Source organism: Pleurodeles waltl, chromosome 9, assembly GCF_031143425.1.
Source record: "Pleurodeles waltl isolate 20211129_DDA chromosome 9, aPleWal1.hap1.20221129, whole genome shotgun sequence".
In the NCBI taxonomy this organism is placed as follows: domain Eukaryota; kingdom Metazoa; phylum Chordata; class Amphibia; order Caudata; family Salamandridae; genus Pleurodeles; species Pleurodeles waltl.
Genome location: NC_090448.1, coordinates 561,625,337 through 561,652,637, shown reverse-complemented (window position 1 = coordinate 561,652,637; position 27,301 = coordinate 561,625,337). Strand labels below are relative to the sequence as shown.

At 42.9% G+C, this 27,301-nt stretch overlaps 1 protein-coding gene across 3 annotated transcripts in view; it reads right to left on the bottom strand.

Moving 5' to 3' along the window:
* The window catches only part of B9D2 (B9 domain containing 2), a 93,392-nt gene that overhangs the window by 33,729 nt on the left and 32,362 nt on the right, over nt 1-27,301 (bottom strand). For all 3 annotated transcript variants that reach the window (XM_069207524.1, XM_069207525.1, XM_069207526.1), the window contains exon 3: nt 13,676-13,801. In XM_069207524.1, coding sequence (XP_069063625.1) covers nt 13,676-13,801 — 126 coding nt within the window. The remainder of the gene's footprint in view (nt 1-13,675; nt 13,802-27,301) is intronic.

The window sequence follows — 27,301 nt, the reverse complement described above, 5'->3', positions numbered from 1 at the left end:
TATCTAGACTTTAAGTTTTTTTTCGCTCTACACTCAGTCCAAACTTTTCAGGTTGAGCCTAGACAGTGCCTGCGCTGTTGCTTAGCGACCTTTCGTAGATGGTTTGTGAGTTTCAGCTCCACCCAGTCATTATGATTTGTCAGTGTCCTTTAAAAATGCTTGTTTTTTAATGGGTAATCTTACTCTTTGTTCCATCTTTTTTCTTTTTTGCCTCCTCCCCGGAGATTGGACTAACTCCTAGCTAAATCCACTACCATTTTAAGATGTGTTCAGGGACTACTATCATCTTTCATCTGGAGCACTGGAAAAGAGTGCTTGTCTTTCCGAGCTCTGCTATTAACAGGGTTGAAAATCTTATCTGGTCACATTTGCTGTGCATTCCAAGACTTTCCTTCCTCCTCCATGCTGTCTTACTCGATTGTTTACATCACAGGTTTAGTTACTGTTTTACTCTGCAGGCCGTGAGCCTTTTAACGACGCACCCGCTTTAATTTTCACCATCATGAGTTGTTTCCTGCTCGTGGCAGCCTCCTCTCCCTGTGCTGTGTCTCATGTTTAGGTTCGCATTTGCATCACAGGTTTTGCATCTTTTAATGACACGCCCGCTTTCATTTTCATCATTGCAGGTAGTTTCCTGCTCATGGCAGCCCGTTCTCCGTGTGCCCTCTCTCATTTTATTGATGTATTACATGCAATTGTCCCTCCTTTGTGTGTCTTGTTCCCTCCCATGTGATTTCACTAATGGTTCCTTTGGTCATCCCGCCAGAAGAGGCAATGCCTTGAGGGTAGGGCCCGTGCTTCACACTCTGCTCTTCAGCACTCCGTGCAATGCCAACCAGCTTGTTTACTTTAGGAGCAGTGTTTGTACTTTGTTGGCCATCCTCTCGCTGATCACTAGTGCAGCTATTTGCTGTGCTGCCACTTAATCTCCCCATTCCGTCCCCCTCACCTCTCCCACAACACTGCTTGCCCGCACCCGGCACCCCTCCGAGGTCTCTGCTTGTTTTTTCTTTAAATTTAATATAAATTACTGCTTCATTTACACTGCCATCACTCAATCTCCCTGGGTCGTCTTCCCGTTCACCCCCTCACCCCTCCCACAACACTGCTTGCAAGCCTGCAGCACCCCTCTGACATCTCAGCTTTTTGTTTCTTTTAAATAAATATAATGTGAAAAAACACGGCTGATTGCAGAGGCCCCCTAACATTTTGCCCCCATTTTTCACTTTTTACTAGTGTTTTCCTGATGCCAATGGTGCCCTGGGTACTGCTACCCAGCCCCAGGGTCTGTGCTCTGTGGAAAATGAATATGCAAATTAGGCTAATTATAATTGCCTATGTCAACCTACCTATACGTCCCTAGTATATGGTAGGGCATGTAGGTTTGGGGACCACAGCAAAGATAGTGCCCCAACAGGTGCACTGCTGAGGTGCCCAGTGCCATTTTAAAGGCAGGCCTGCCTTTCTGGCTGCTTTTAAACTAGTTATATGCAAATTCGACTTTGGAATTAAAATTACTTCCAAAGTCTTAAACTACCTTATTTGCACATATAAGTTACCCCTACGGTGAGCCCTATGTGCCCTTAGGGTTGGGTGCCATGTAACTATAAGCAGGGACCATATAAAAATAGTTTTATAAGCGCTGGTGAGGTAAAATTGCCAAATTCGTTTTTCCCTCACTGTAGGGCATGGCCTCCATAGGCTAAAATGGGGAGACTTTATTTTAATTAACAACGTCCCCATAAGAGACAATACCTTGAGTTTAGTATCATATTAATTGTTTTAATAAATAAAACAACTAGACATTGTTGTATTTCATATAACCAGTTCAGGTAAAGAGTTTTAAAACTCTACCTGAAAGTTACCAACTTCAGCCCTGTAGTGCCCTTCTTTGATTGGCCAGCCATTGGCAGCCTGGCCAGGCTGCATTAATGAGGTGTGAACTGGCCTGAACTGTACACAAAGGACAAACCTGGGGGAGGAGCTCTGCTTCAGCAGATGGTGAAACAGGAAGGGGCAGAGAGCAGCCAAACTGGTTTTCAAAGGCAGGGAAGAACATTTGGAGCAGCTCAGTACCTCCCCCATTTCCAGCAACCGCAGACAATTAGGCACCCTCTTGATTAGATTAGGAGAGGGGCGGGAAAGGGGTGTGTTTAGGATTTTTAGCCACACCAGTAGGTGGGCTCACCCAGATCTAACCTCCAAAAATCAGCTTTAACCATAATGGATTTTTGAAGAATGTTGCTCCCTGGGATTGATTTTTGCCACACTTCCCAGAAAGTGGTCATCCAAGGGGGAAGTGGCTTGCCTGTGATTGGACAATCGGAGTCCCCTGCTTTTCATCCCAGGAGCAAGGATAAATATGTCAGAGATGTACCCACACATCAGATCCCTACGAGGAAAAAGACAAAGAAGAAGAAGGACTGCCTTATTGGACCCCTGCACCTGAACACTGCACTCTGAAGGACTGCACCAGCTTCCCAATTGGGCTTTACCACTAAAAGGACTTTGCCTGTCTTCTACTGCTTCAAGAAGGGGCTCCCTGTTTGCTACAGGTACAAAGGAGCTGGCAAGAGTCCCTTGCATCAAGTCCTTCAAGCAGAGCCTATCTGACCAGCATCCAGTGACCATTTGAGGATTCAGACCAGGTGCATTCTGGGAATAGTAGTCCCAACTGCCAAGGAGCAACTCAGAGCTTCTGTAACCTTGGATCAAGTTGTGGACACTTCAAGGACCTAAAATGGACCTCTGGAAGAACGTGTAAAGCAACTCCTTAAGTTGAAGAGGTGCATTGTGGGAGTTGTAGTCCCAGACCACATGAGGCAAACCAAAGCCTCTGAACCCTTGGCTGGTGCTGTGGACCACTTTCTTGAATCAAGAAAAGCTTCTGAAAATAAGTGTATCTGTGTTACCTCGTGGGTGGCCCGAACTCTGGACTTTGTCCCTGTTTAGTGTGAGCTTTTTTAATCATTTGAGCGCTAGTTGCGTCTAAGAGCTAGAAAACATTAATTCTTTACAAATTCATCTCCCTGGTTCCCCTTATATGATTTTACTCATTTTGGTATCATTTTGAAGATAAAAATATAATATATTTTTATAAATTGGTGCAGGATTTGTATTGTGTGTTGTGTTTTACATATTTACTGTTTTGTGATTTTTAAATGCTTTACAAACTTGTCTTCTAAGTTAAGTCTAATCCCTCGTTGCCAAGCTACCAAGGGTTGAGCTGGGTTTAATTTATTGAGACCTAACTGGACCCAAGTGGAGGTTAGTGGCCTATTGCTAATTGTAGGTACTTACCTGCCCTTACCAATAATCCACTTTCCAACATATAAATTACTGCTTCATTTGCAGTGCTATCACTTAATCTCCCTGTGCCATCTACACCCCCACCCATCCCACAACACTGCTTTTTTACGTATGTTCCTTCCTGTGCACTCTTTTAGGTTTGCTCCTCGGCTCGTATATCAGCATGGTGCGCAATTGCATGCTTAGCTGACGGCATTATTCCTCCTCACTTGTTAAAAACCATGACTTCAACAAACAACTCATGCCCTCTTTCTTCTCCTTTCCTTTATTTGTCCCCCTGTGAAATGGATCCTAAAAAGAAAGAAACACTTTGGCTGCAAATGTCGTCTTTTTCTGACATTTTTCTATTCCAAAGTGCAGCCTCATTACAGAGAGGAAACAAAAGGTTCAAAATATGAAAAAATAAAAAAATAAACACTAAATAAACCAAGACAGAGTGGTCGCAAAACAGCCAGATTGGTTTTATTCATAACCACACACATTAGCTCCACTCTACAGAGTTTGCCAGTGAAGCTCTACTTTCATTTTCTCTTCTTTCTTTGAACAACATTGGGGCTTATTTACAAGCCCCTTGCACACTCGGTTAGTCACTTTTTCTCATATTAAAAATGACGGACCAGCGGCACAAAGGGGCTTGAAAATAACTGTCATTGTTTTCCCCAGGTCTGGAAGTGCACCATTGGCTAGGCTGTCACAGAGGTCCTGGGATGGAGGTATGATAGTGGCCTCAGCTTGTGGTTTGGCGAATTCCTTAATGACAGCGAAAAGGACTTAACATCTACTATAAGATAAAAAGACTAGATGTCTGGAAAAAAATCTATCTCAATAGACGTTCAGAAAACACTCCTGTTAATTTCAAAGGCCCCTAAAAAACCCAAACCCAGAATTCTATCCCTAGTAACTAATAGCCCTCAACTTACCCACCTGTTAATGCACTTCTGCTTCATTCCTTTTTCACAGCAATTTCTCCAGTGACAAAGGAAACGTTGCTGACAATGGCTCAAGGAACTGAATCTTCCAACATGTCAAAACTTGCTGTTGCACAAATCATACACATTCCTCAAACAAACTTCATACCTCCTAAAAACAGCATAATCTTGCCACAGTTGAAAAAAGCAGCAGGTAATCGGAAGGTACTGGCTAACCTCTGGTCAATAACTAACCTTAACTACCTCTGTAAGATCTAGAAAAGGAGGTCACAAGGCACCTTCAAGATTAAGTGGCACTGAACTACACACTGAACAACCATTAATTAAGGTTCTGGCCTAAGTGGCACTGAATCAATCCTGGCTAAGTTATCAGAGGGGAAATTCTGATTTCAGGTTCTTCTCCATGGAAAGAACTTGCAATCCTTGACCACTAAGCAGCCTATTACAGTGTTAACTGTGACATAATAATGAGGACATATTTATTTTTAACATATTTTATTGCAGTGTGTGAAGCATTATATGGTACACATCTGTTTCACGTGACAACACAGTATGAATACAAACCATCCGTTAGTTGGTGTAGTGCATATTGACATTAATTTAGCAGGGAAGTTGTTTGACTTGATTTACGCAGTTTCAGGTGTTATAACATTGCTATAACAAATAAAGAATGAGCAAAGCAAGAAGGACCCCAACAAATCTAAGCATCCCCGCAACCCCAAACCATCATCTCTGACTCAAGCCTCTGCAAGTTGAACAGTGTCTAATAGAATAGTTACTGTTGCATAGGGATGTCTACTGGGAGTAATGCTACATCATGTGGTGATGAATGTAAGGAACAGGAAGAGTAGCCACTGTCTGTTGTTTCACTCATGTATTATGCAGAATGGGTAGTGAATGTTAATCTGGTTCTGTTTGGGCTTTAAAGGCTTCCAATAAGGTATCCCAACTTATAGTTATTGGCTGCTTGCGGAGACCATGGCATCCTTCCCTGCAAATGGCATAACTCTGACATGCTCCAGCATATTACCTCCTCTCTCCAGTCTAAGACCAACAACACCCTTGGGGATTTCCAATGTCTGAGGATTTGTTGCTTTGCTAAAGGATCACCAGGTCTATAAATGACTATAATTCATGGGTCTGGGATACAGAGCCAGGAGACAATGTTCTGTGTTATGCCAGAGGGCTGCTCCCGTAAGCTTGGTCGGTATGTTATATATATCGCCCAGTAAGTAGCCAGTACTGGAAAGGCCCACAACATAGGAAAGCGATCGCAGCATCTGTCTGACATCTGGGGCATGAAGGGGATGCGGCAGGAAGAGTTTGTGTAGTTTCAGGGGTGTGAGATATGCCCGGTGTATAACTGAAAATTGTATGAATTTGAATTGTGAATTACAGGAGATCTTGCGTGGATATTTTGGAACACAGTGCAACTCCTTGTCATGCAGACAGAGCGCAAGCTAGATCGTCCTCCCATTTAGTTTGCAGGATGTCCAGGGGTCTGTTTATATGAGTTTGTATTCCACTATAAAGCCGTTTAACCAGGTACCTGTCATGCCTCATGTCACAGACGACCTGTATCTGTGTGTTAGTAGTTGCCTCTTTTCCCATCAGGGTCCACTCCTTGCAGAGGTAATGCGTAATAGTGCCGTGATTCAGGAAGAGAGATTCCAGTAGGCTTGTAGCTGCATGAATTCTTGGTGTGGCATAAACGTGCCTTCTGCAAACAGGTCTCCTACTGCCATAACCTCTGCCTCTTCCCACGCAGCAACTTAACCACTGCAAGTGGGTAACTGGGAAGTGGGTTTGCATAATGAGTCGCACTTTAACAACAGGTCAGCACAATACAAAGTAGCAGTGGGAGATGAGTCTATGTCAGTGGAGTTTACTTGCTTTCAGCGTTTGGTGTGTGCTAGCTATTTCATCCAAGTAATGTCCTGCCAACCATTAAGATAGGCATTGGCGCTGTCTGCAAAGCAATAGGCTTTAAAGTCAGGGGCACCCATGCCTCCTTCACCTGGAAGAAGTTGCATTGTGGTTAGGCTGACTCTGCGTACCCAACATGAGTTCGGTCAATAGTAAGTCTAGTTATTTGAAAATCTTCGATGGGATGATCACAAGTAGATTGACAAAGTATAACAGCAAACAGGGAAGCAACACCATTTTCGCCAGTGCCATATGCCTGCCACTGCCAGTGGCAGTTACCCAAAATTTTATGTTGGATCTCTGTAATGTAATGGCTCTCTCAAGATTTCTGACTATTACATCTGTGGAGCCCTTGTAAATTTGGATGCCCAAACACCGGAAGGTATGGGGCACCATCTGTGTAGTGTATGAACCTAGGGGTAGTGTTGCACATTCCATATTATCATGAGAGGCAAATGCGTGGGATTTGGATGGGTTGATCCAAAGGCCAGACAGTCTGCCAAAGAGTTATACCAATCTTAGATAGGTGTCAAATCCACGTGAAGATCTTGTGTGCATAAAATCATTTCATCTGCGTACATTGAAACAGTATGGACTATTGGTCTTTATGGGATCTCTTAGGGGAGGGCCGGTTGCCAAATTCATGGAGGAAGTGGCTCCATGGTTAAGACAAATACTAGAAGTGACAGCGGACATCCCTGTTTGGTGCCACGGAATACTGAACATTGTGAGGATACGTGCACCTGTCTGTACTCTGACCGTGGGGTTAGTACATAAGAGCCGGACACAACATATAAAGGCCCGAGGAATACTGAATTTTGCACAGGCTGAAAACATATAATCCCACCCCAGTGTGTCAAACGCCTGTTGTAAATCCAGAGAGGTGCTACCCGCTTTGAGGAAGCCTTCATGTGCTGCCTCCATCATCTGGTAGAGGTGTCTGATATTTAAGGCGGTGCAGTGTCAGGGAAGAAAGCAATACTGATTGGCCTGGATCACCTGAGGACGCAGCCTTCTCGCTAACACTTTCCTTCAAATTTTGATTTCAATGTTGAGAAGAGAAAGGGCATTGATAAGATGATAAGTCTTCTGGGTTGCGGCCCGGTTTGAGCAGGGATGTGACCAAGTTGGTTAGTGGGAGGCAGTGAGCCCATGTCTAGCGACAAGTTATATAGCTGTTCCAACTGCGGAACCAGACAGGAGGAAAATGTGGTAAAAAGTTCCACAAGCAGTTCGTCCACCCCAGGCCTTTTAATATGCGCCATTTCATGTACAATGGCGGATCTCCCCAGGCGTCAGAGGGGGACCCCAGGTTTTCCCTATTTATAGCAGATACCTGATGGAGCCTTAGATCATTAAGGAAGGCATTCATGCTGCCAGGTGTCGTGGGTGGGTGGGGGGAGAGAAAGGGCGCAGTGTGTAACTCCTTATAGCATATAGTACTCATGAAAGGTAGAGTTGATGTCCACTTGTGTTGTACCATGAGTATGTGCAGGTGTGAGCACAGGCAACACCAGCATAGATGGTGGAGCTGGCCGGATCATAAGTGCTATAAGCGTGTCCAGCTTCTTTCTCTCAACGTGGAATTTCTGCGTTTATGTAGCACAGTCTATGATCATGAGGGTACTCAAGAAGTTCCATGTATTTTATTCCAGCCTCTTCTTGGTCAACACATGCATCGTCTATTATTGATTCACGTTTGATGAGTCGCAGTTGGTCTCAGTATGATGAGGTCCTGGGCAACTGATCTCTGTGCGCCTACAAGAGTATTAACGGACACTCCTCTTATCACTACCTTAAAGGCCTCCTATTCTATTAATAGGGAGGGAGCAGTGTTGGAATTTTCTATCAAATGTGTTAATAGATTACGATAAGATGTCCTTAAAGACAATGTCTTCCAGTAAATGTGACTGTAAACGCCATGTAGGTATGAGGGTTGGGACAAGACCCCAAGCCAGGAGCGGTTCCAGTGGGTTATGGTCTGATAATGTTTTATCTAGGTAGGCAGGATGTGTGACAGGCTGTAGTGATATAAGGCAAAGTATCCGGTCCAGTCATGCATGTAGCTTATAAAGGGGAGGGAGGAGTAAATGGAGTATTCACACATCCCTGTGCTTAGAGCTCGCTAGGTGCAAGACAACGGCCATCCCGCCACCCACTCCCCCAGTATCTTGGTTGTGTAACTGAGGTCGTACTTGGTAGTGAAGGATGGGAATAGTCCGGATTAATATCCATGACCGCATTAAAGTCTCCTTCCAGTATCTATGGGAAGGGTGTCCAGTCAGCCAATACAGAGGAAAGGGGCGTCAAAAACATGTCTTGCTCTGTGTTGGGGGGGGGGGCATAAATATTGCCCAGCGTGCATGCCCTGCCATCTAGTGTGCTTTGGATAAAAACAAATAGACCTTACTCATCTATTCTGGTCTCAGAGACCTTAAATGGAACTCCTGTGCGTAGCCAATTTGCTGCACCACGAGCGAAGGCAGAGTATGTTATGGCAAATAACTGACCTCTCAATTTTGTATGCAATCTGACAGCCACAGCAGCTAAGAGGAGGGTTTCCTGTAGACGGACCATGTTTACTTTTCAGCGGTGTATCTGTTAGAGGTTTCTATGCCACTTCTGTATGGATCCCATGTCCCTGACATTTCAAGTTGGTATTTTAAAAGTATTTAGAGTAACCAACATTTGAGTCAATAAAACACATTACTTTTGTATAAAATATGTAGTACCCATCCTGAGCAAAGTGAGACATTTGGACTCATAGCATGACTAAAACAAAAAGTTTCCCCAATACTAGGTCCAGAGAAAATTGATAGTTCAACCATAACAGTAAAACCATATTAACAGGTGATTGATTGCCTTGTGCAAGTCTGACGATAAGCACTAGTGTTTGGTACAAAGGACTAAGAGCAAATATTAGGGAGATGTTCCTCCTTCAAAGCCCCAGAAACAATATTGTGAGGTTCATCATGGGTGGGTAGGTAGGTGCCCTGCAAAGTGTGGTGGGTTATTGGAAAGAACATATAAAGCTAAACGTATAAGTGTCAACCCGTGACAGTGATCTCTCCCAGTAATAAGATGTAAGGGGGGGGGGGGAAGGATATAAGCCCCTTACATTGTCAGTGGTCTAGTGTGGCTGCATGGGGAGGGGTCAGGCATTGTGGAATCATGTGATGGGAGGGTGGGGGGGGGGGGGGGGGGGGGAGGATTCTCCGATCTGTTATCAGGCCCCCTAGCTCTCAGACCCCATTATCACTCCACTTCGTTCTCACAATAATGAGGACAATGTTGGCGGATAAAGTCATCCCCACGGGGGAAGGGGGCACTCTCCGTCCACATATAGCATATATAGTAAGCTTGTTGTATGAGCCTGAGATTGCAGCCAAAGTCATAATAGATTGGCAGCTCTCTGGAATTACCGAAGGGGAGAGTGCCACACTGGCATTGGAGTCTGAGTTTGAAACAGTGTCTGTTGAGGAGCTTGAATGAAATGATGTTTTTTCTTGATCTATAGAAGAGACAATTTCAATTGCTGCCTTGTTGTAGGGATGGCATCGCCTCCAGTGAAGTTGACCTGGTTGCTTTGCCCCAGCGAGGGAGAGGTCACTCAGTCCCATGGGATGGGGGTTTAGGCACAGCCGGCTGTCGGACATGCAGGTATTGATGCTCCAACCAGCCTCACAAAGTCTCTGGGGTGTCAAAAAGAGGGCATGTAGGTTGTGGATCACCTTCAGTCTGGCAGGAAACAAAAGAGTGTAAGTGAGGCCTTCGGAGTGCAGCTGTTTCTTTATGACCAGAAAACAAAAGTGCCAGCGTTGAACAGCCAGTGTATAGCCCGGAAAGAGGGACACAGTGGCATTGCCCACGTTGATAGGCGCATTTTCCCTGGCTTTTCATAGTGTTACATCCTAGTCCACGAAAATGATGATAATTGCTATTATCTGCCTTAGTGGTGCACCCGGGGGTAGGGGAGGCACGCGTCCGGACAGACCCTGCAGGGCTTCTTGGGTTTTCAGACACTTCTCCACAAATGAGGTGGCATTGGGGCCCTCCGTATTCTTAGGCATGCCCACAATGCACACGTTCTTTCAGAGTGCTTGCAATTCTGAGTCTTTGGCTCTATCATTAAAATTGTATATTGGTGGGACAATTCGGCCAGGGACACCTCAGCAGTTTTGACCCTATCTGACAACCTGCGCTGATCGTCTCTCAGTAGATTGACATCTGTAGCAAGTGTGTCAATACGGTGTTCAATATCTGCTCAAGATTCACAGATTTCCTGTAGAATAAGATCTAGCTTATCAGGTACAGGATGGGTGAAATGCAATCCTTAGTTATTTGTGTAGAGGAGCCATCCGGTTGCAAGGTTGGTAAAATATTGTGGTTCCGTGGTGGCAGCTGCCTGGTGGTCGCCTCCCTAAGCCCGAACCCAATCATTTATGTAGCTCGCAACAGGCCGCTTTTACTCACTGTTGTTATGTCCTGGTCTGCAGCAGTGTTCATAAAGATAGGAATTGGGCTGGGGTCTTTAAGGACACAGCAACTGGCACCAGTCCCCTCACGCCGTGAGATCAGCAAGAAGAGAGGAAGCCCAGCAATCTCCACAGGCCTCAGCCCCAGTTTCCACAGCCGCCTACAGTCACTCCCTGTGTTGTCCTTTGTGGGCGGTGCGGGCATAGTTCAATCCCTGGAGAGGAGTGGGGGTGTGTGGGAGTGTTCTTGGTGCTCCACAGTCACTTCCCCTGCCAGGGCCAGGAGAAAGCCAAAGGGGTCAACCACAGTGATGCAGCCAGGCACCAGGGCAGATCCCCACGAGGCCCATCCGGTATCTGTCGTCCTTCGGGCAAATTCTGCAGATGGGCATCTGGTGGTTGTGAGGGAAGTGTCACCTAATAAGGGAGAGCGAGATTACCCCTTGATGGCCCTGGATAGTGCCGGATAGCGAGGTGTTTCAAGGGAACTGCACAGAAACATCAGGAAAATGCATCCACCATCTTCGGTAGTTGGCCACACCCCTAATATAGAGGACACTTAATGAATGGGCTCGGGCCAATTGATCTGATTTTAAGTGGATCAGTTTACGGCATCTCAACAAGTACACAACAAGTACACACTGGACCTTTGGAATCATCATCATGAATTCAGACATATGGAGTGCCACAGGGGCCATGCCTCTCCAGTCTGTTGTTCAACTTCCATGTGAGCCCTTTAGCACAGGTGATAGACCTATACAAGAGAAACCAAACCATGAATGCAAACCAGACCGAGGGCCACTTCAAATTGGAAAACAGCTAAGAAAACCAGGTCAACATCACCAATGCATGGACCATAACTAGCTGTGACCTTTATAGATGACACAGACAAATGTCAGGTTTCAATGCATGAATGAAACCAAGAGAGATCCTGTCAATGGGAGCATAAAAACTGGACACTCTTGCTTCTTGATTGGCTTCCAAACATGAGTGGGGGCTCAGACACTAACTGAAAGTAAGCCCTAATAAATCAGCAACTATTCAAACTCTGTAAAACTTTCTCTTAAAACAAACGGTCCACTGGGAGGACCTAGTAAGAATCCTGGTGACAGGATGCTCCAACTGTTGTTATTTTATTAGCACAGGACCTATAAAGAAACTCCTCCAGAGACTGCAAAGCCTCAAGATCAGATCATAATCTGCATTGATGTACAGAAAGCATGGCCACAAACTAAGCACTAAAAGGCCTAGCTTTTTTTCTCGTGAATTTCAATATGAAGTTCAAAGTTATCTGTACCACATATAGGTTACTGGGGTAAAGTGCAACACCACCTACAGAAACTAACGGCCCACTATGGACCACAGGCCACATTGCAAGCTGTGCTCCGCAAAAGTAGATCTGACTAATCAACAAGCATTGGAACAAATAAAACAAGGTAGTAGGGCCCAGGAAGTCTATGGCTCCAACCTGAGGTATACAAATATCTAAAGGCAGATTGAAACTACAGGGTGCTTCAGGAAAAGCCTTAAAAAAAACTGAAGTGTTCTGACTTTCCAAAAACTGAACTTCACAAAATGGAAGTGGCTGCTGAAGAATGAGATGAGGACACACTCTTCCCGCTGCACTCAAACCTTCCATGCCTAGTGTTCGGAGGGTGGCGCATAGGTCTCACAGAGCTCTTTATAAAACTTGATTGAGTATACAAGCATGATGGAGAAGGGAGAGGGTGGCGATTTGCCTAAAAAGTGGGGAGGTTAGAGTACGCAGGCAGAAGTGTACTGGACAGAGGGTTGAAAACGAAACACCAGTAACATTCTGTGGGTGGGCGGGCGTTTAAAAAAACAGCAGCATGCGACAGCACATTAGTGTATTTCCAAGTCTCCCACCGCGTCCAAAAACAATTGTTTTAAGGTCACCTACAGGGAGAAGGCAGGCTTGACAACTGAAGAGAGCAGAAGGCAAATGAGAGCACCATGGACACACAACATGCCTTCAGCGAGAACCTGGGAAAATAGGGTTTTTAGAGAAGACAGCATAAATGTAATGTACCCAGAGTGGCACAGTACTTGTTTTAGCTCTAAACCTTTATGACAGTTTGGCCCATGCTAAATTACATAACCACTACGGATGCACCAAAGTAGTTTGATAACAAAATTAGTTGCGAGTTTAGGCGTTTCAGTATAGTGCAGTGGAAATGAAAATTTAACATTAGCACTACTTTTAACGAAAGAACTCTCTCTTCAGAGCAGAAGTTCTCAATACTATCGTTCAGATTACCAGTATACCGGCAGGCACGATTGGTAGGTATTTACCAGATTTGATATGTCTCCTATTCCGAGTTTTAGTAGTGAAACCGAGAAATTTCTTGCCTAACTGCTGTTTTACGCAATGACTTCAGCATATTTGTTGTCCACAGTGCATTCTTCACCAACACAATAAGCCAGCGTAATACAATGGCCAGAATATCTCATTCTCTACTACACTCCTTAATGTTATTGAAAGATATTTATTTTATCCCCATTTGGTTGCAGCATCACCTTTAGCCTGAAAACACATTAAAGTCCCAAATCCAAAGGTAAATCACATTCCAACTAATAAAATTGGTTTTAAATCTTAATGTTTGGGCTGAAACAGAAACCATGCTATCCCTGTTAACCAGACAAGTATGCTAGTGAGTAAGTTCGTTTTTTTTTTTTTTTTTTAACTAATGGAACTATGGTGACTGGGAGGTTGGGAGACTTCTGGTTTTCAAACTATAAACACCACTTTTTACAATGATATCACAACATGGCGCCAAGTCGGGTAAAACAAAAACAACGTTTTCCCTTTAAAATAAATCTCCTACCCTCAAAGGCAGAATGAGCTATTGCAACAGCGTGCAGGTCCCAATGCACAGCGCGCATAAATCTCATTCACAAGCTCCGGTGTAGAGGGAAGAAATGGCTTGTTTTGTTTCGTTACGTTTGCAGAAACAAATGCCACCTTCCGCCTCCCGAGACATGTTCCTAAGCAGTGCTGACGGGCCCACTCCTTACCCTGGAGGCCTTTGGTTGCGTAGTGAATATCGATGGGATGCGACCAGAATGCCATCTCCTGGTTCTGGGGGTTATCTACCTGCGTCTGCCCTTCTCCCATGCCGGATAACAGCTTCCAGGCGCCACCTGAGGAGAGAGCAGGAAACATCACCAGCTCGCCAAAAGCAAACATGCGTTATACATGCCAAGAGACCCCAATGAGACGGAAGACACACGATTTTTGAAGCAAAAAAATGATTATTTGACCTATCTCACTTCCAAAATTGCACCTGCTTAAAACATGGAGAAATTAAACTCCTTCAGTTTTGTTTTCAAAATGTTCGACTTTGCAGTCTTAAAATGTTGATATTCTTGATACAATGATAAAAATGTCTGCCTATATTTTGGATGGCCCATACAAACAGAGGTAAAGCATCCATAAATTTAGATAGCACGTGCGCAAGAGGGCATGCAGGCTCTAGGCACCCTAAAAAAACTGACATACAGGCCTGAAACATATTAACAAGCATACAGGAAGACGCGCACACAACTCCCCCTCCCAAAAAACTGTCAATTTTGCAAAAATGAACAGGCATACAAATCTGCACGAAGGCAAACTGCCTATACAGATGCAGCAATCTACAGACCTGCATTGATGGCCGGATTGACAAGTTTGCCAGATGGGAGACATGTGCCATGAGTGGCCTCTTAATTCTGATGGGGCCGGTAACCGCAATTACTAATTTCAACAGAATTATGAGATCTCTTGAAAACACCACAGAACTCTTAACTTTCACACTGTGATTTCTGACAGCTAAAAGCAGCTGAAATCTCCGGGCTATGGTCCGGCCGAAAATGAGGAATTACAGGATTATCAGACCAGGAATTACCAATTTACTGTACATTTTACATTTCTTATTGGACACTCAGGGTCCAAGTAGTAATGGGTGGATTTTCCTCACCCCGGAAGTTACCAGTAACCCTGTAATCAGCATCTCCGGGGAAAGCTAAAATATGACCCATTTATTGAGCAGCTCATAATGAGTGGAAGATGTCCAGTCCGTTATTTTACAGGTGCATTGATAATGACACACCATGGCTTCCCTCTTTGGACCATGTCCTGCTCCATCAAATTTTAAATATGAGCCTTAATCTTTAGCACTTACTATAAATGAAAAATAAACATTTGAGATGGATAGGGATTTCATGGCACATGCAATCGCTGGGCTCTTTCTGCAGAAAATACTTCTATTAGCTACCAAAACATACATGAACTCAAACACAGCCTAAAAGATAGGTACTGCATAAGACCAACAGAAATACAGGCACAAACGAACACAGTCATATCAACACGCACAATATTTTTTCACACAGAGAAACTCTGAGGAATGTTGAGCACATGGACTGATGGAAGGAGCATATTGACATTGAAACATGCATGGAACAACACCTGAATAAACACCTATACACAGACACTAGGAGTCATCCATTTCATGGCTCCATGAAGGCAAGATGGCCTCTGACGAGGATGCCCTTATGGAGTTTTTAAACCCAGGATTTGAAATAGATAAAAATCCAATCAACCACCTCTTCATCAACCTAATTCTGTGACTGTCAAAAAAAAGTAAGCATTTTCCTTAACAGTACAAACACTACAAACTTGTAACAAACCAGCAGGTGGGTTTGGCAAATTAATAGAACGAGTGACCTCCTCTGACAACATCTATGAAGGTAACAAGATCAGTTTCTAATCCAGGTAGGAGGGAGTCAATTGCAAACTAGCGTCAACTTGACATTTAGTATTTTGACCCCTGTCCTATCTGACAGCATAAGGGAACAACCTTCTTTCCAACCTGGGAATGTGGGAACCTGTGTTTCAGCCTGGATCTCGGTCCCTGTTTTCATAGGCATCTTGGTCATTCCACACAATTCTTTAAGAGCTGAGGCCAATAAACTGGAAACACGTGTCGAGTGTTCCTGAGATTGAGACTGGGTTGTCTAGAGGAGAAATTTAGATGAACTATGGTGCTTCGCCCTGTCCCTGCTAGTCAGGTTCTTCATAAATCAGTGGAGCCACCCAGATTGAACTGATAAGTGCATGGAAAGGTGGCCATAACATACCAGAGCACTCCAGAACCAGTTTATTGGCATGTAAGAAACACATCATCATTCTCCTGTTTGGAACTGTTTCCTTTATCAACTCCCACTAAACCACAAATGCTCTAACAACCTCCATAACGGTTAAACAGTGTTTTTCACACCTGAATGTGGCGTGCCACATCTTAGTAGTCAGAGGTCACCTCAGACCATTCACCCAGCCCACTGATCTTTGGAAGACCCCACCAAAGTTCTGGCTAGGTTCCTCTGCAGAACACTGCTGGAAATTTGCACAGATCATTGCTTTGAGTCCCAACCCCTCATTCCCATCCTTCTTACTTTGCGTATTGCTGCTCTTTTGTTATTTGGAAGGTGCCATTTTATTTTTGCTTCTCTTTATCACTCTAAATGTGAAGAGTTTTCTACTCTTCCAACTTACCTCCCACAATGCTTTCAACACCCATTCTGTTGCCTGCTAAAAAAAATTCTTATCCAGCAAAAGGTATTGAGCTGCTATTAACTTAAAGCATTGATAATAGAGAGAGTTCCACTCAGATGCTCTTTTAAAATTCCCATAATCTCAGGTACCAGAAGATTAGATTCTCCACATTTCAGAACAAGAAAATGCCACAACATCCGCACTGAGATTCTGAGTATGTTGCCCCCCACTACTAAGACTGTTCATACCTCTCTCAACTGTCTTCTGCAAAAATGCAGAGCAGAGACCGAACACTAGCTTGAAATTACAGACAAAATCCAATTCATGACTTAAAGCCACAGAGTCTTGAATGTCTGACTCCTCGCATCCAGCGCTGGAACATTCTTACAACTCTTGAATATACAATCAATTGCCTTGATCAAAAGCGCAAAACCTGGGGTGGTGGCTATTATTATTAGGAGACTCTACTTAATGTACAACCATAACAAAAACTAATAATTTTCCCCTTTACAAAGTCTATTGGTTAAAGTGAAACCAGCTGTGAAATCTACCACATTCCAAATCTTATGTCACACCTGAGGTGGTTAAATGTTATTTCTGAAACAACTTAAAGAACTTCCAGCAGAACAATAAAATTTATCCTAAAATAACATTTTCATGGGGCATTTCAATCTTCAGTGGATAGATGCGCATAATAAAACAATATCACAACTGCTACTCTTTTTTCCTCCTCAAGGACCACAACCAATGTTGCTTAAATCAAGCTTATGTAAATGGACTATCCTGACCTTATAATAAGGCAGCATTGGGAAAGATTGCCTCTCCAGTACAGATCAGGCCTTTTTTCCAGTTTCTCTCCCCCAAAAACCATGGGCATGGGATGAAGCCAGAAAACAAACACAAGTTGTGACACTAGAAGGACACAAACATGTCCATACTTACAACGATTTCACCTACCCTATAAATCATCCATACTGACCTGGAGGTTCATTTGCTCACAAGAGACAATGAAGACATGACGAAGCAGACAAACTAGACTCGCTAAAACTTAAAAAAGATAATACTAATAAGTCTGCCATGCTGTTCTCAAAACAATTTAATGAAGAGAGGAAATTTGTTATACCTATGGAATGCTTATGGCACCAAAATACTCTCCATGATGAAGCGTGCAAGTCTTACATATTGAAAGCAAAAATACAAGAGAACACATCCTGTTGGCCAAGTTTACATTTTTCTAACACCAGTCAATGCTGAAAAAACAACTGTTGAAGAAGCTTTTTGAACAGACCAAATCCTCAGGCCTCTAGACATGTCAAAAGTACCAAAGAAAATTGAACAATGCCCTAATTTCTACAATTACAGAATGGAAAATAAACCTCACACCATTACAAAATGGCCTAACAATCAATACCCCTTGCTGGAAAATGTCATAGGTCTGGACAATTTTTGACCATATCACTCAAACTGATCTGATGAACACCACTGTGAAGCTCAAACCTGACCCTCATTTTGCCTAAGTGGTAGTCCCAACTGTATATAAAAATAGGGCAATTTATCACTGGTACAGTAATCTGGTGAGGAACAAGATGACAAAACGTCTGCCTTGTGTCTAATCTTACCGTCTTCACTAAAGCCCTCAAAAGATGCAAGTAAATACAAATTCAACAATTCATTGCTGAAAACAACTTGTTCGAGGACTAGCAACCGGACTTCAGGTCATTCTGAAGCAATCAGACTGCTGTGTCACTTATATTTTAAACGTATTAGATAAGGAGAATATCACCCTCACATTCTTCTCAACCCTTCCACTGCTTTTAACAAGGGTCAAGTACACCTTCCTCCTAAAAGCTTACATGGAAAAAACGGAAATGAAAGGTAGCATTCAAAGAGGTTTCTCTTCCAACCTGGAGAATTGCTTTCAAGAAATAAAACACCAATTTTCTTTTCAACTTTACCCCTCTCCATCAAGGAGTTCCCCAGTGCTTTCTCCTATCATCTTTTTCAGTCTTTACATGAATGGCACTGCCCCACTCATGAAATACTTAAATATCTATAATTATAAAAGTCTCCCTGAAAGACATTCGCTACCTAGTGCATGCACTCATTAACTTTTGAGTCTTGGATGTCACTCCAGCTTCTTAAACTGTACAAAATAGAGTTCCTACTGATCTTTCCCTCTTCCTGCATTGCTCCATCCCATTGCAATGCAGGATTGGTTTGTTAAATCTGCTCTATTGCAAGACATCCATTAGTGAAAGCACAAAATTATTAATCTTCACAATAAATAACGGGAAAAAATGCTAAATCTAACCATCTCTCCCACCCTGCCTACATAAATGCCTCAGGCAGAAAAAAAACAGAAAAGGAGACTTCTTCAGGAAATAAAATCCCTGGTCTATGCTGAGGATTTCCAATTAGTGATTCAATCACAAGTCCTGTCACACTTTGGTTATGGCATCTCCTCACTAACTGGTATCCCCAGAAACACCTGGCCCAGCTTGGGGCTGCTCTACACTTCACTGCTAGCATCATTTCAGGAAACAAAAGAAATAAAAACATAATTGCAGTCCTGATCATTCATTCATTAGCTTTATTTCGGTAAAACGCAAATACCATAAAAGCACATCACAAGAAATCACAGATTTACAAAAATAAACTATAGATAAAAGTCCTTAAGAATAAAATATTTCCCTTTAAAATCATACCATCTAAAGATCATACCATATAAAATCGGGATAGAAAGAATATTACATTTTTATACAATAAATATCGTGACACAAATATCTTCCTAGTTAAAAACGACAGATAAGTTAAAATAAAGTACAAAGCTTTCCCATTATAAACTCCTACTAGTATGATAATTTTAACATTTTTGCTCTGACACACCAAATTTCATCTAGATAGCTTGCTAGGGCAAATGCCACCATGTCCTCGGTATTAGACCTGAAAATTCTAAGGGCAGTAAAACGGTTCTGAAAGCCCATAATTGTACAGAGAGGTACAATCCATTCAGTCCTGATCATTTACAGAAGGCTTCCAATCGAAGCCACCTGTTTGTTTAGGCTGACCATTAGTTTGTAAAGAACATCTTTCTAGGACTGTAAACTTTTTTTAAATTGCCATTTTCAATTGTGGCCTGCTATAAATTTCCATTATATTGACTCATCACTCCTTAATTGACTGTAATATTTTCTCTGTTAATTCACATTTATAGCTATTCGAAACCTGTTTTAAAATAAGCTTGCCTTAGCCTTGATGTACACCAAGCTTAATTAATAACACTGTCCATTGTATATTTCTTTGTATGTACCTGAGCATTCACTTATTTAAAGAGCTCTGCTGCCCTAGTGAGTCTGGTTCATCTAATAAGAAACTATAAAATAAATATATTAAAAAAAAAAGAAAATCACCAATGCACCATACTGACATACAGCCATGCACCCAGGACACGAGATGTACTGGAAACATGGGCATAGATCAACAGATACAAGTACATGACTAATGCAGGCACGGATATGGACAAAGTTGCACATACAGTAGATTCATGGGTATACATGGACGTGGGGGAGGATAAGCAAATGGGCCAACAGATGGATTGCATTTTTAATTTGTTATTCCTCATTTATTCAACTGAAGGAATACAAGGGGTAAGCAAATATATGAATATCTTTAGTTCACTGATATTCCCCATTAAACAAAGACTTAAGAACATCAGGTTTAAAATACATGTGTAAAAGAGTAATAAAAAGTATACAAGATCTAACATATTTACACACACACACACACATATAAATACACACACACACACGTCATTGGATCATTATAACATTTTACTTAATATGGGCCAAGTTGTATCAGATGTCAATATCCGCAAAACTTCTTTTTACCGTGCAACTCACAACTAAACACAAATCAGTATGATTCACTTTTTCCATTGAGCCATATATAGTGGACAGAAGAAAAGTTAATGTGCCTCAGTTTCCTTTTGTGAAAAAGTATTTTGGGCAACAGTAGGGATGCAAAGCAGGGATGGAAGCTGACTAATTACTTGTAAACAGAGGCAAGAGGACATACCTGAATCTCATATATAGATGTTTGGCCGATAAAGGGGTAATTTGATCTAAAAACGGTCCAAACTTTGGAACATACTTAATGTCCAAGAAATTGTCAGTAATACTTCCAGCTCTCGCTGTTTGACACCAGGACTCCTTTTTACATACAACAATAAACAGAGGCTCAGAGGGGGAGAATATGGCGGCTGGCTAGGAAGCAGGCCGCGGGAGAAGCTCAGCTGGACTCAGGAGCAGAAGGAAGGCGGCATGTGAGTCACGCAGCGTTTCTCGATGTAACACGATGAGACAGTGGTAGGAGAGGCATACGGCTTACCTGAAGATATCCCGTACCAGCGAGAAGGCGGTGTAGTCTGCAGAGGGGTCAGCTGGAGAGCCACAGAGTAGGGGGGCACGCCGTGAACGGGGCTCTGAGCAATCCGCAGTATGGGCAAGAGTAGCCTCAGACCTCCAATGTGGGAGGGAGGTGACCGCGAAGATTCCCTTCCGGGGGAAAAATTGTAAAATCAGCACATGTGGCAGGAGGTCAGAGGGGAACGGTGAGGTGGCTTGGTCCTCACAAACAGTGAATTTTGGACCAGAAAAGCGAGGTACTTTATACCCCCCTACTGTTTTGACTGCAGAATGTGGTAATTGTGCTAAATCATCGGGGCCAGGTAGTAGTAACGCCATACGTGTTTCCAAGGGGTTGGCTGGTAGCAGAAGAGGAGGCTGTGGCAAAGGGCAAGTCTGGAAGGAGCCCTTTTTACTCTTTGAGGAGTGATAGGAAGGTATTTGGGGCCAAAGAGAAGATGACAAGTGTGTGTGTGTGTGGAGCCCCTTTTTAAAACAACCAAAGTAGCGTTAATGGTGGGGGCAGACCTATTCTAAAATCAAAAAGTAGAAAATCGCCAAGTAAGAGACCTAGGATTACCTCCTCGGTGAGAAAATATTTTAGGGTTCTGCCCAGAAAGCTAGCCAACGAGGAGAGAGAGGAGGCTCAACTACCGCAACAAGACAGGCACATGGATACATCTGCCTCGAGGAACACTATGGGTTTGGGAGAAATCCAAATAGAATGCAGCCCAAGCAGATTTCAGACCCTGGTGGGCTTGGACTCAACAGGGACGGAAGTTGGAAGTATCATAGTGGACCCCATAGTCTGGACGTCAGACAGTAACCCCCTTGGAGCATGCGAAGGAGGAACTAGTTAAGCTAGGTGGGGGCAGTCAACAGCAAGGCCAAGATTAAGGGCCCAGGGTTATAAATCTGTCAGGTGAGACCCCACCCAAGTCTTAGTAGGGGATGAGGAAAGTAAGGATCAGAGTGAATCAGAGTGCCCCCTTAGTCCGTCCATCTCAGGAATGCTGAAAGTACTGTCCATGGAAGTTAAGGGCAGCTTTGAAAAATCAAACTCTAATCGGATGGAGATCAGAAGGTTATGTGAGGTCCTCAAGGGGTGGGGGGCAAATAGACGAGTTGGCAGGAAGGACGGCTGCACTCGAGGAAGCGATAGGGAAACTTAAAGCTGAAGTGGAGAAGAATAAGGAGAAAATCCAGAGTGTGAGAGCAGGAGAGGAAAGTATTATGACTAAATTTGAGTTCATTGAAAACAATCAGAAGAGGAACAATCTGAGACTTTTAAGGGTTCCTGAAGGAATGAAGGGTGATGATTTGAAAGAGTTTGTGGTACGTTGGATTAAACAAGGAATACAATTTGAAGACGCAGAGGTGGACATTGCAGGGGGCATTCAAAGGGTACATAGGGATCCTTAGAGAAAGCCCCCTAAAAGAGACAAGCCTAGGAAGATTCTGGTGTACTTTCACATGTATGCAATTAAGGAGCGTATTTTAGCAGCTGCGCTAAAGAAGAAATCACAATTGGCGGAGGAAGTCCCTTTTGAAATCAGATCAGATCTCTCAAGTAGAACATTAAATAAACAGTGGGAGTTGGGAAAAAGGATTGATGTGCTCAAGTGGTTAGGGGACACAACGAAATTGAAGTTTCCGGCTTCCCTGAGAGTAATGGCAAATAACAAAATGTGTAATTTTAAGGATGGCAGAGAAGTGGATGATCTGATCAAGACCCTAGAGAAGGGCTGTTAAAAGGGCAATTTTTGATCCATCCCCTCCCCGTTAGTTCATTATAGGTTTTATATCTTTGATTGGAATACAAAGTCTGGGCTCAACGGAAGCCCCCCCCGATGCGTTGATGGTGACAGAAAGGAGATGGGGGGTTCTCCCAGGGTAACATGGGTGGGGTGGGGTGGCAGGGGAAGGGGGTGGATGGGTGCATGGGAGCCACTAGGTGGGGAGCATCAGGGAAAAAAGGAGCCTTCAGAGTGGTGGAGAAAATGGAGGCCACGGGGGGGGGAAATCACAATTTGAAATGGTGATAGCATATAGATGATGAGGGTAATGAATTGAGGTTTCTGTCTTGGAATATTAATGGTTTGCGGGTGAGGAATAGGCAAAGGAGGTTGTTGCAATATCTGAGAGATGTTCGAGCGGATGTATTGGTTCTATAAGAAACACACCTGTCTAGGCAAGAATGTATTGCAGTGTTTAACCATATCGATGGGTGCAACAAATAGTAAGTTCTGGTCAAAGTGGGGGTAGTAAAGGGGTAGTTATCTTAATTAAAAATCATCCTAACATTTCCCTCCAGGAGGGGCCTGCAGATAGGGCGGGAAGGTGGTGTATGACTCTGCATTTACTTTGGTGGTATATTATGGGCCCAACAAAGATGATACTGCACCCCTAATCGATTTATTTTAACATCTGCTGCAATTTTCAGACCCCATAATATGGATGGGGGAATTTTAATGTTGTATTAAACTATGACTTAGATAGGTCCTCAGGAAGTAGTCGTAGAATGAATGAAAAAAATGAGCTCCCAAGTACCAATTATGATGTCCCAGCTGTAGTTGTATGATATATGGAGAGAGAAGATGGTGTCCAAATGGGGATATATGTATACCAACAAAAAAAATATAGACATAAGTCCAGGATCGATTATATCCTAATAGATGCCAGTCTGAGGTAGAGTGTGGAGGAGATTGTACAGGTTGGAGCTCACTTATCAGATCATTTGGCAATTAGCTTGAATATCCGGCTAATGGGGAAGGTGGCCATGGCAGGTGGACTTTAGATATAATTTTATTATTGGATGGGGATATAGTGGTAGAACTGCAAGCAGATGTAGGGGAATTTTTCAATTTTTAATGCAGGGTCAACTTCTCCAGCTTTGGTGTGGGCTGCCTTTAAGGCCTTTCTGAGAGGGAGACTAATTAGGGCGGCTCCATATAGGAGGAAGGCATATAAGGAAGAGATTAGTAGGCTGGAAGAACAGGTGCAGCAAATAGAGCGAAGACTGACACGTGTATTTGGACGATGGGTAAACTGACCAACTGTGTAAGTGAGATCAGGGATTGCCATGTGAGCTGGCAGCTGTGATTGAGAGAAGGATTAAGAGATGTGAGGCAAACAGAGTAGCGCATTTTGAATATGGGGAAAACTGTTGTAAACTGCTGGCCTGGAAAGTAAAAATCGGATAGGGTTAGAAATAGGGTGACAGAAATACAGTGTGAAAACTCTGGGGTGAGGGGTGGGGGAGAGGGGGATTAGTCAGTAAAAGTGAGGAGGAGGTAGGAGAGGCTTTTAAAAAATATTTTAAGGAATTACACACAGAAAGATTAGTGGTCTTCCCGGATGCAGTTAAGACATGGTTAGAAGAGGTGGGTCTAGTTATCTTGAGTGAGGAGGATAATAGAGTTCTGAATGAACAAATAGGGCTGGATGGAGCATGGTATAAAGTCAAGTATACTAGGGAACGCGCCAGGCCCTGACGGTCTACCCACGGAAGTCTATAGAGCCCTGGGAAGTGCTATAATGAACTTTTTAGCGATTTTGTGGAACAATAACCTAGAAGGGGGAGGCGTGATTCCCCCATCCTGCAAGGAAGCTATCATTACATTAATTTTAAAACCAGGGAAGGATCCCAAATTTTACGATTCATATAGGCCGATATCCCTGTTAAATTGAGACTATAAAATCTTTGAAAAAATCATGGCAGATAGATTAAGTGGAGTCGTAGGAAATCTTATACATGGGGACCAAAAGAGATTTTTGAAAGGCAGATATATGCAAAAAGTTGACACAGGGTTTAATAGGTTCAATCGATCTAGCTAACCAATGTCAGAAGCCCTTTGCTGTAGTAATGGTAGACACTACAAAAGTATTTGATAGGATTAACTGGAGTTATTTGAGAATCCTTTGTGAGGGTTTAAACTTGGGTGGATAGTTTGTTGGGGTGTTACAAAAGGTCTATCAAAATCCTGATGCAAGAGTTTTGGTTAATGGCTCCTTAACTCGCCCCTTTAAAATCAAAAGAGGAACAAGACAGGGGTGTCTATTATCTCCATTATTGTTTAACTTGAACATAGAGCCCCTAGCCTGTAAACGTAGGAGATTAGCCCGGATTCAGTGTGGTAACTTGTGTAAGAAGGTTTCCTTTTACGTAGATGATCTGATAGTATATACGGCTGGATATTCCGTTAATAATGGAAAAAACAAAGTCTTGGCCTGGAATATGCATTTAGAGAGGGTTCTGGTTAAAAAGGAGCTGAAATAACTGGGGATCATTATAACTCACTATATAATCAAAATAGAAGAAGCTAACTTTATGAAGGTTATGAGGGACTCCTGGCGGTTAACAAGGAGCTGGACGAATCTCCCCCTTACTATTTTAGGGAGGGTTAATCTAATTAAGATGACAATCCTAACCAAGTTTTCATTTATTTTTAATGCTCTGATGTTTAATAAAGAGTGGTTGAGTAAGCTTCAGGGAAAAAGGAACAGTTTTATATGGGTGTATAAGGGAGTGTGTATTGCCTGCAAGACGTGTATAAGGGAGTTTGTATTGCCTGCAAGACGTTGAGAAGGAAGAAGGAGAAAGGGGATTGGCTCTGCCTGATACGCAACATTATGAGTGGGCCTTTCTCTTCAAAAATCTAAGACAGCTATTGAATGAACCTGAGGATTCCGAGATGGGGCGGATTTTCAAAGCGATGATGGAAATTAGTAGCGGTTCACAGAAAGGCTTTCTATATAAATTTGGAGACCCCAAACTCTTTAAGAAATTAAGATTTAAGGTAATGCAGGATTTGGCAAAACTCTGGTGGGCTGTTAATATAGTTAGAAAACGATCATATTACAGTAAGTATGCTCCTGTTTAAGACTCTCCGGGTTCACTGGAATGGACCGAAGATACTCCGGCTGCACCTTTGAAGGAGGCAGGGTTTCTGGAATGGGGGCATCTCGTTAATAATGGGATGGATTGTGAAGGGAAAGCTCTCTAAATTTAAATATCTCCAAATAACCAGCTGGATGAAGTGTGTGAAAGATGAAGTGGGGGGCTCAAATTACTTGGAAGAGCTATTATATAAAAAGGCACGCCTGAAGAAGGAAGTGTCAAAATGGTACTGGCTGATAATGGAGATTGTGGATGGAGAGTTTACTTTGCCAGAAGAAGTGTAGGGAGAACACTTGCCTGGAATACAGATAAGAGATTTATGGCAAGTATCTACTTCTCTTTCATATGCTACAGTTAGTCCTGCTTCGTTAAGAAGAAACCATCTGTTTTTAATTCATAGGGCCTTTTGGACTCCTGAAAAAGTATCTAGACTGGGGCACGGTACCCTGATGAGCTGTAAGAAATGGGGTTCGGTTTATGCTGACGATCTACACGTTTCTAAAGTGCTCTCAGCTTACTTGATTTTGAAAAGAGGTTAATGAGGTAATAGGTGAAGTTCTCTCCATAAATTGTCAAGTAAGCCCCCCTCTAGTTATTTTTGGGTGCCTGCAGAGCCTGCCGATGGTTAATAGAGATGGTGCTAAATTACTTTTTTACATGATATTATTAGCCAGGAAAGAGATCTGAAAAAAAAATGGATTAGCGCTTCTCCTCCGTCTTCCCTGGAGTGGAAGGATTCGCTTGTTTATATTTTAACACTTGATGGGAAGGAGGAAAATATAAAAACACAAATTCTGGGGTGCATTAAAAAGATGGCTGGAAAGATCAGGATAATAATTAGGACTAGTAATTTGGCATTGTCCTATGATTACACCAATCGTTGCTTTTGAGACATTTCTCAGTGGATGGACTGTTAAGGCAGTATGTATCAGATATTTGGGAACAACCCAGATAGGAGCCTCTCTGGGGAGAATGGTAAGGAGCAAAAAGGAATTCCCTCCTAGTGGTTACTCATCTGAGTCTGGCTGTTGAAGTGAATGAGGACAATAAAAAAAAAAAGAAGAAGAATAAACAGGACTTTAAAACATTGTGAGAATCCCTGGTGATCGTAATAGATTGATCCCTAAATTCTTGAAGTCCCATGGTCATCAGCCACGATTTCAAATCATTGAGCCAATGTGTCATACAGGGATGATCAATAGCTACTAGCCCTGGTAAACACTCACTGTACGGGGTCAGTTCCTCTGTGTGCCAAATTCTGCATCAATCTAGCAGTAGAAGAGTGGTCTGAGCTCAGTTATGTCTACAACACCTTTGATACCCATCTCTAAATGAAGAGGTAATGTAGGTGTACTACAAGGTACGTTTAACAATGCTTTTAAGAATTTATTCTCAGCACGACCAAGTCCAACAACATTACGAAGCCAGAGAAATCGTCAACATAGATTGCCGTCAAGTAGGTGTTGATTTGAAAAAGTTTAAAAGAGTCCTTGCACAGTGTTGGAGTGCTATCTGGCTCTTAGAAATTTGTGGGGACCAGGATGTAGACTTTTACTTGAGATAATAAAAATGGGCTATATTTTCTATCACTGCCTTCAGGGGTGTGCAATTTAATAAAAATGTTTACTTGCCCATGGGACAGGTTGCTACTTAGATCTACTTGTCCTTTAAAAAAATCTACTTGTCCCTTTGCTGCCAAATTTGTCCACGCACTACATGGCACTAATCTCTTTATGTACAAGCTCCAATAATAGCCTTTCTGATTATGCCATGGATACTGCTATAGTAGGGCCTGAATGCTTGCAATT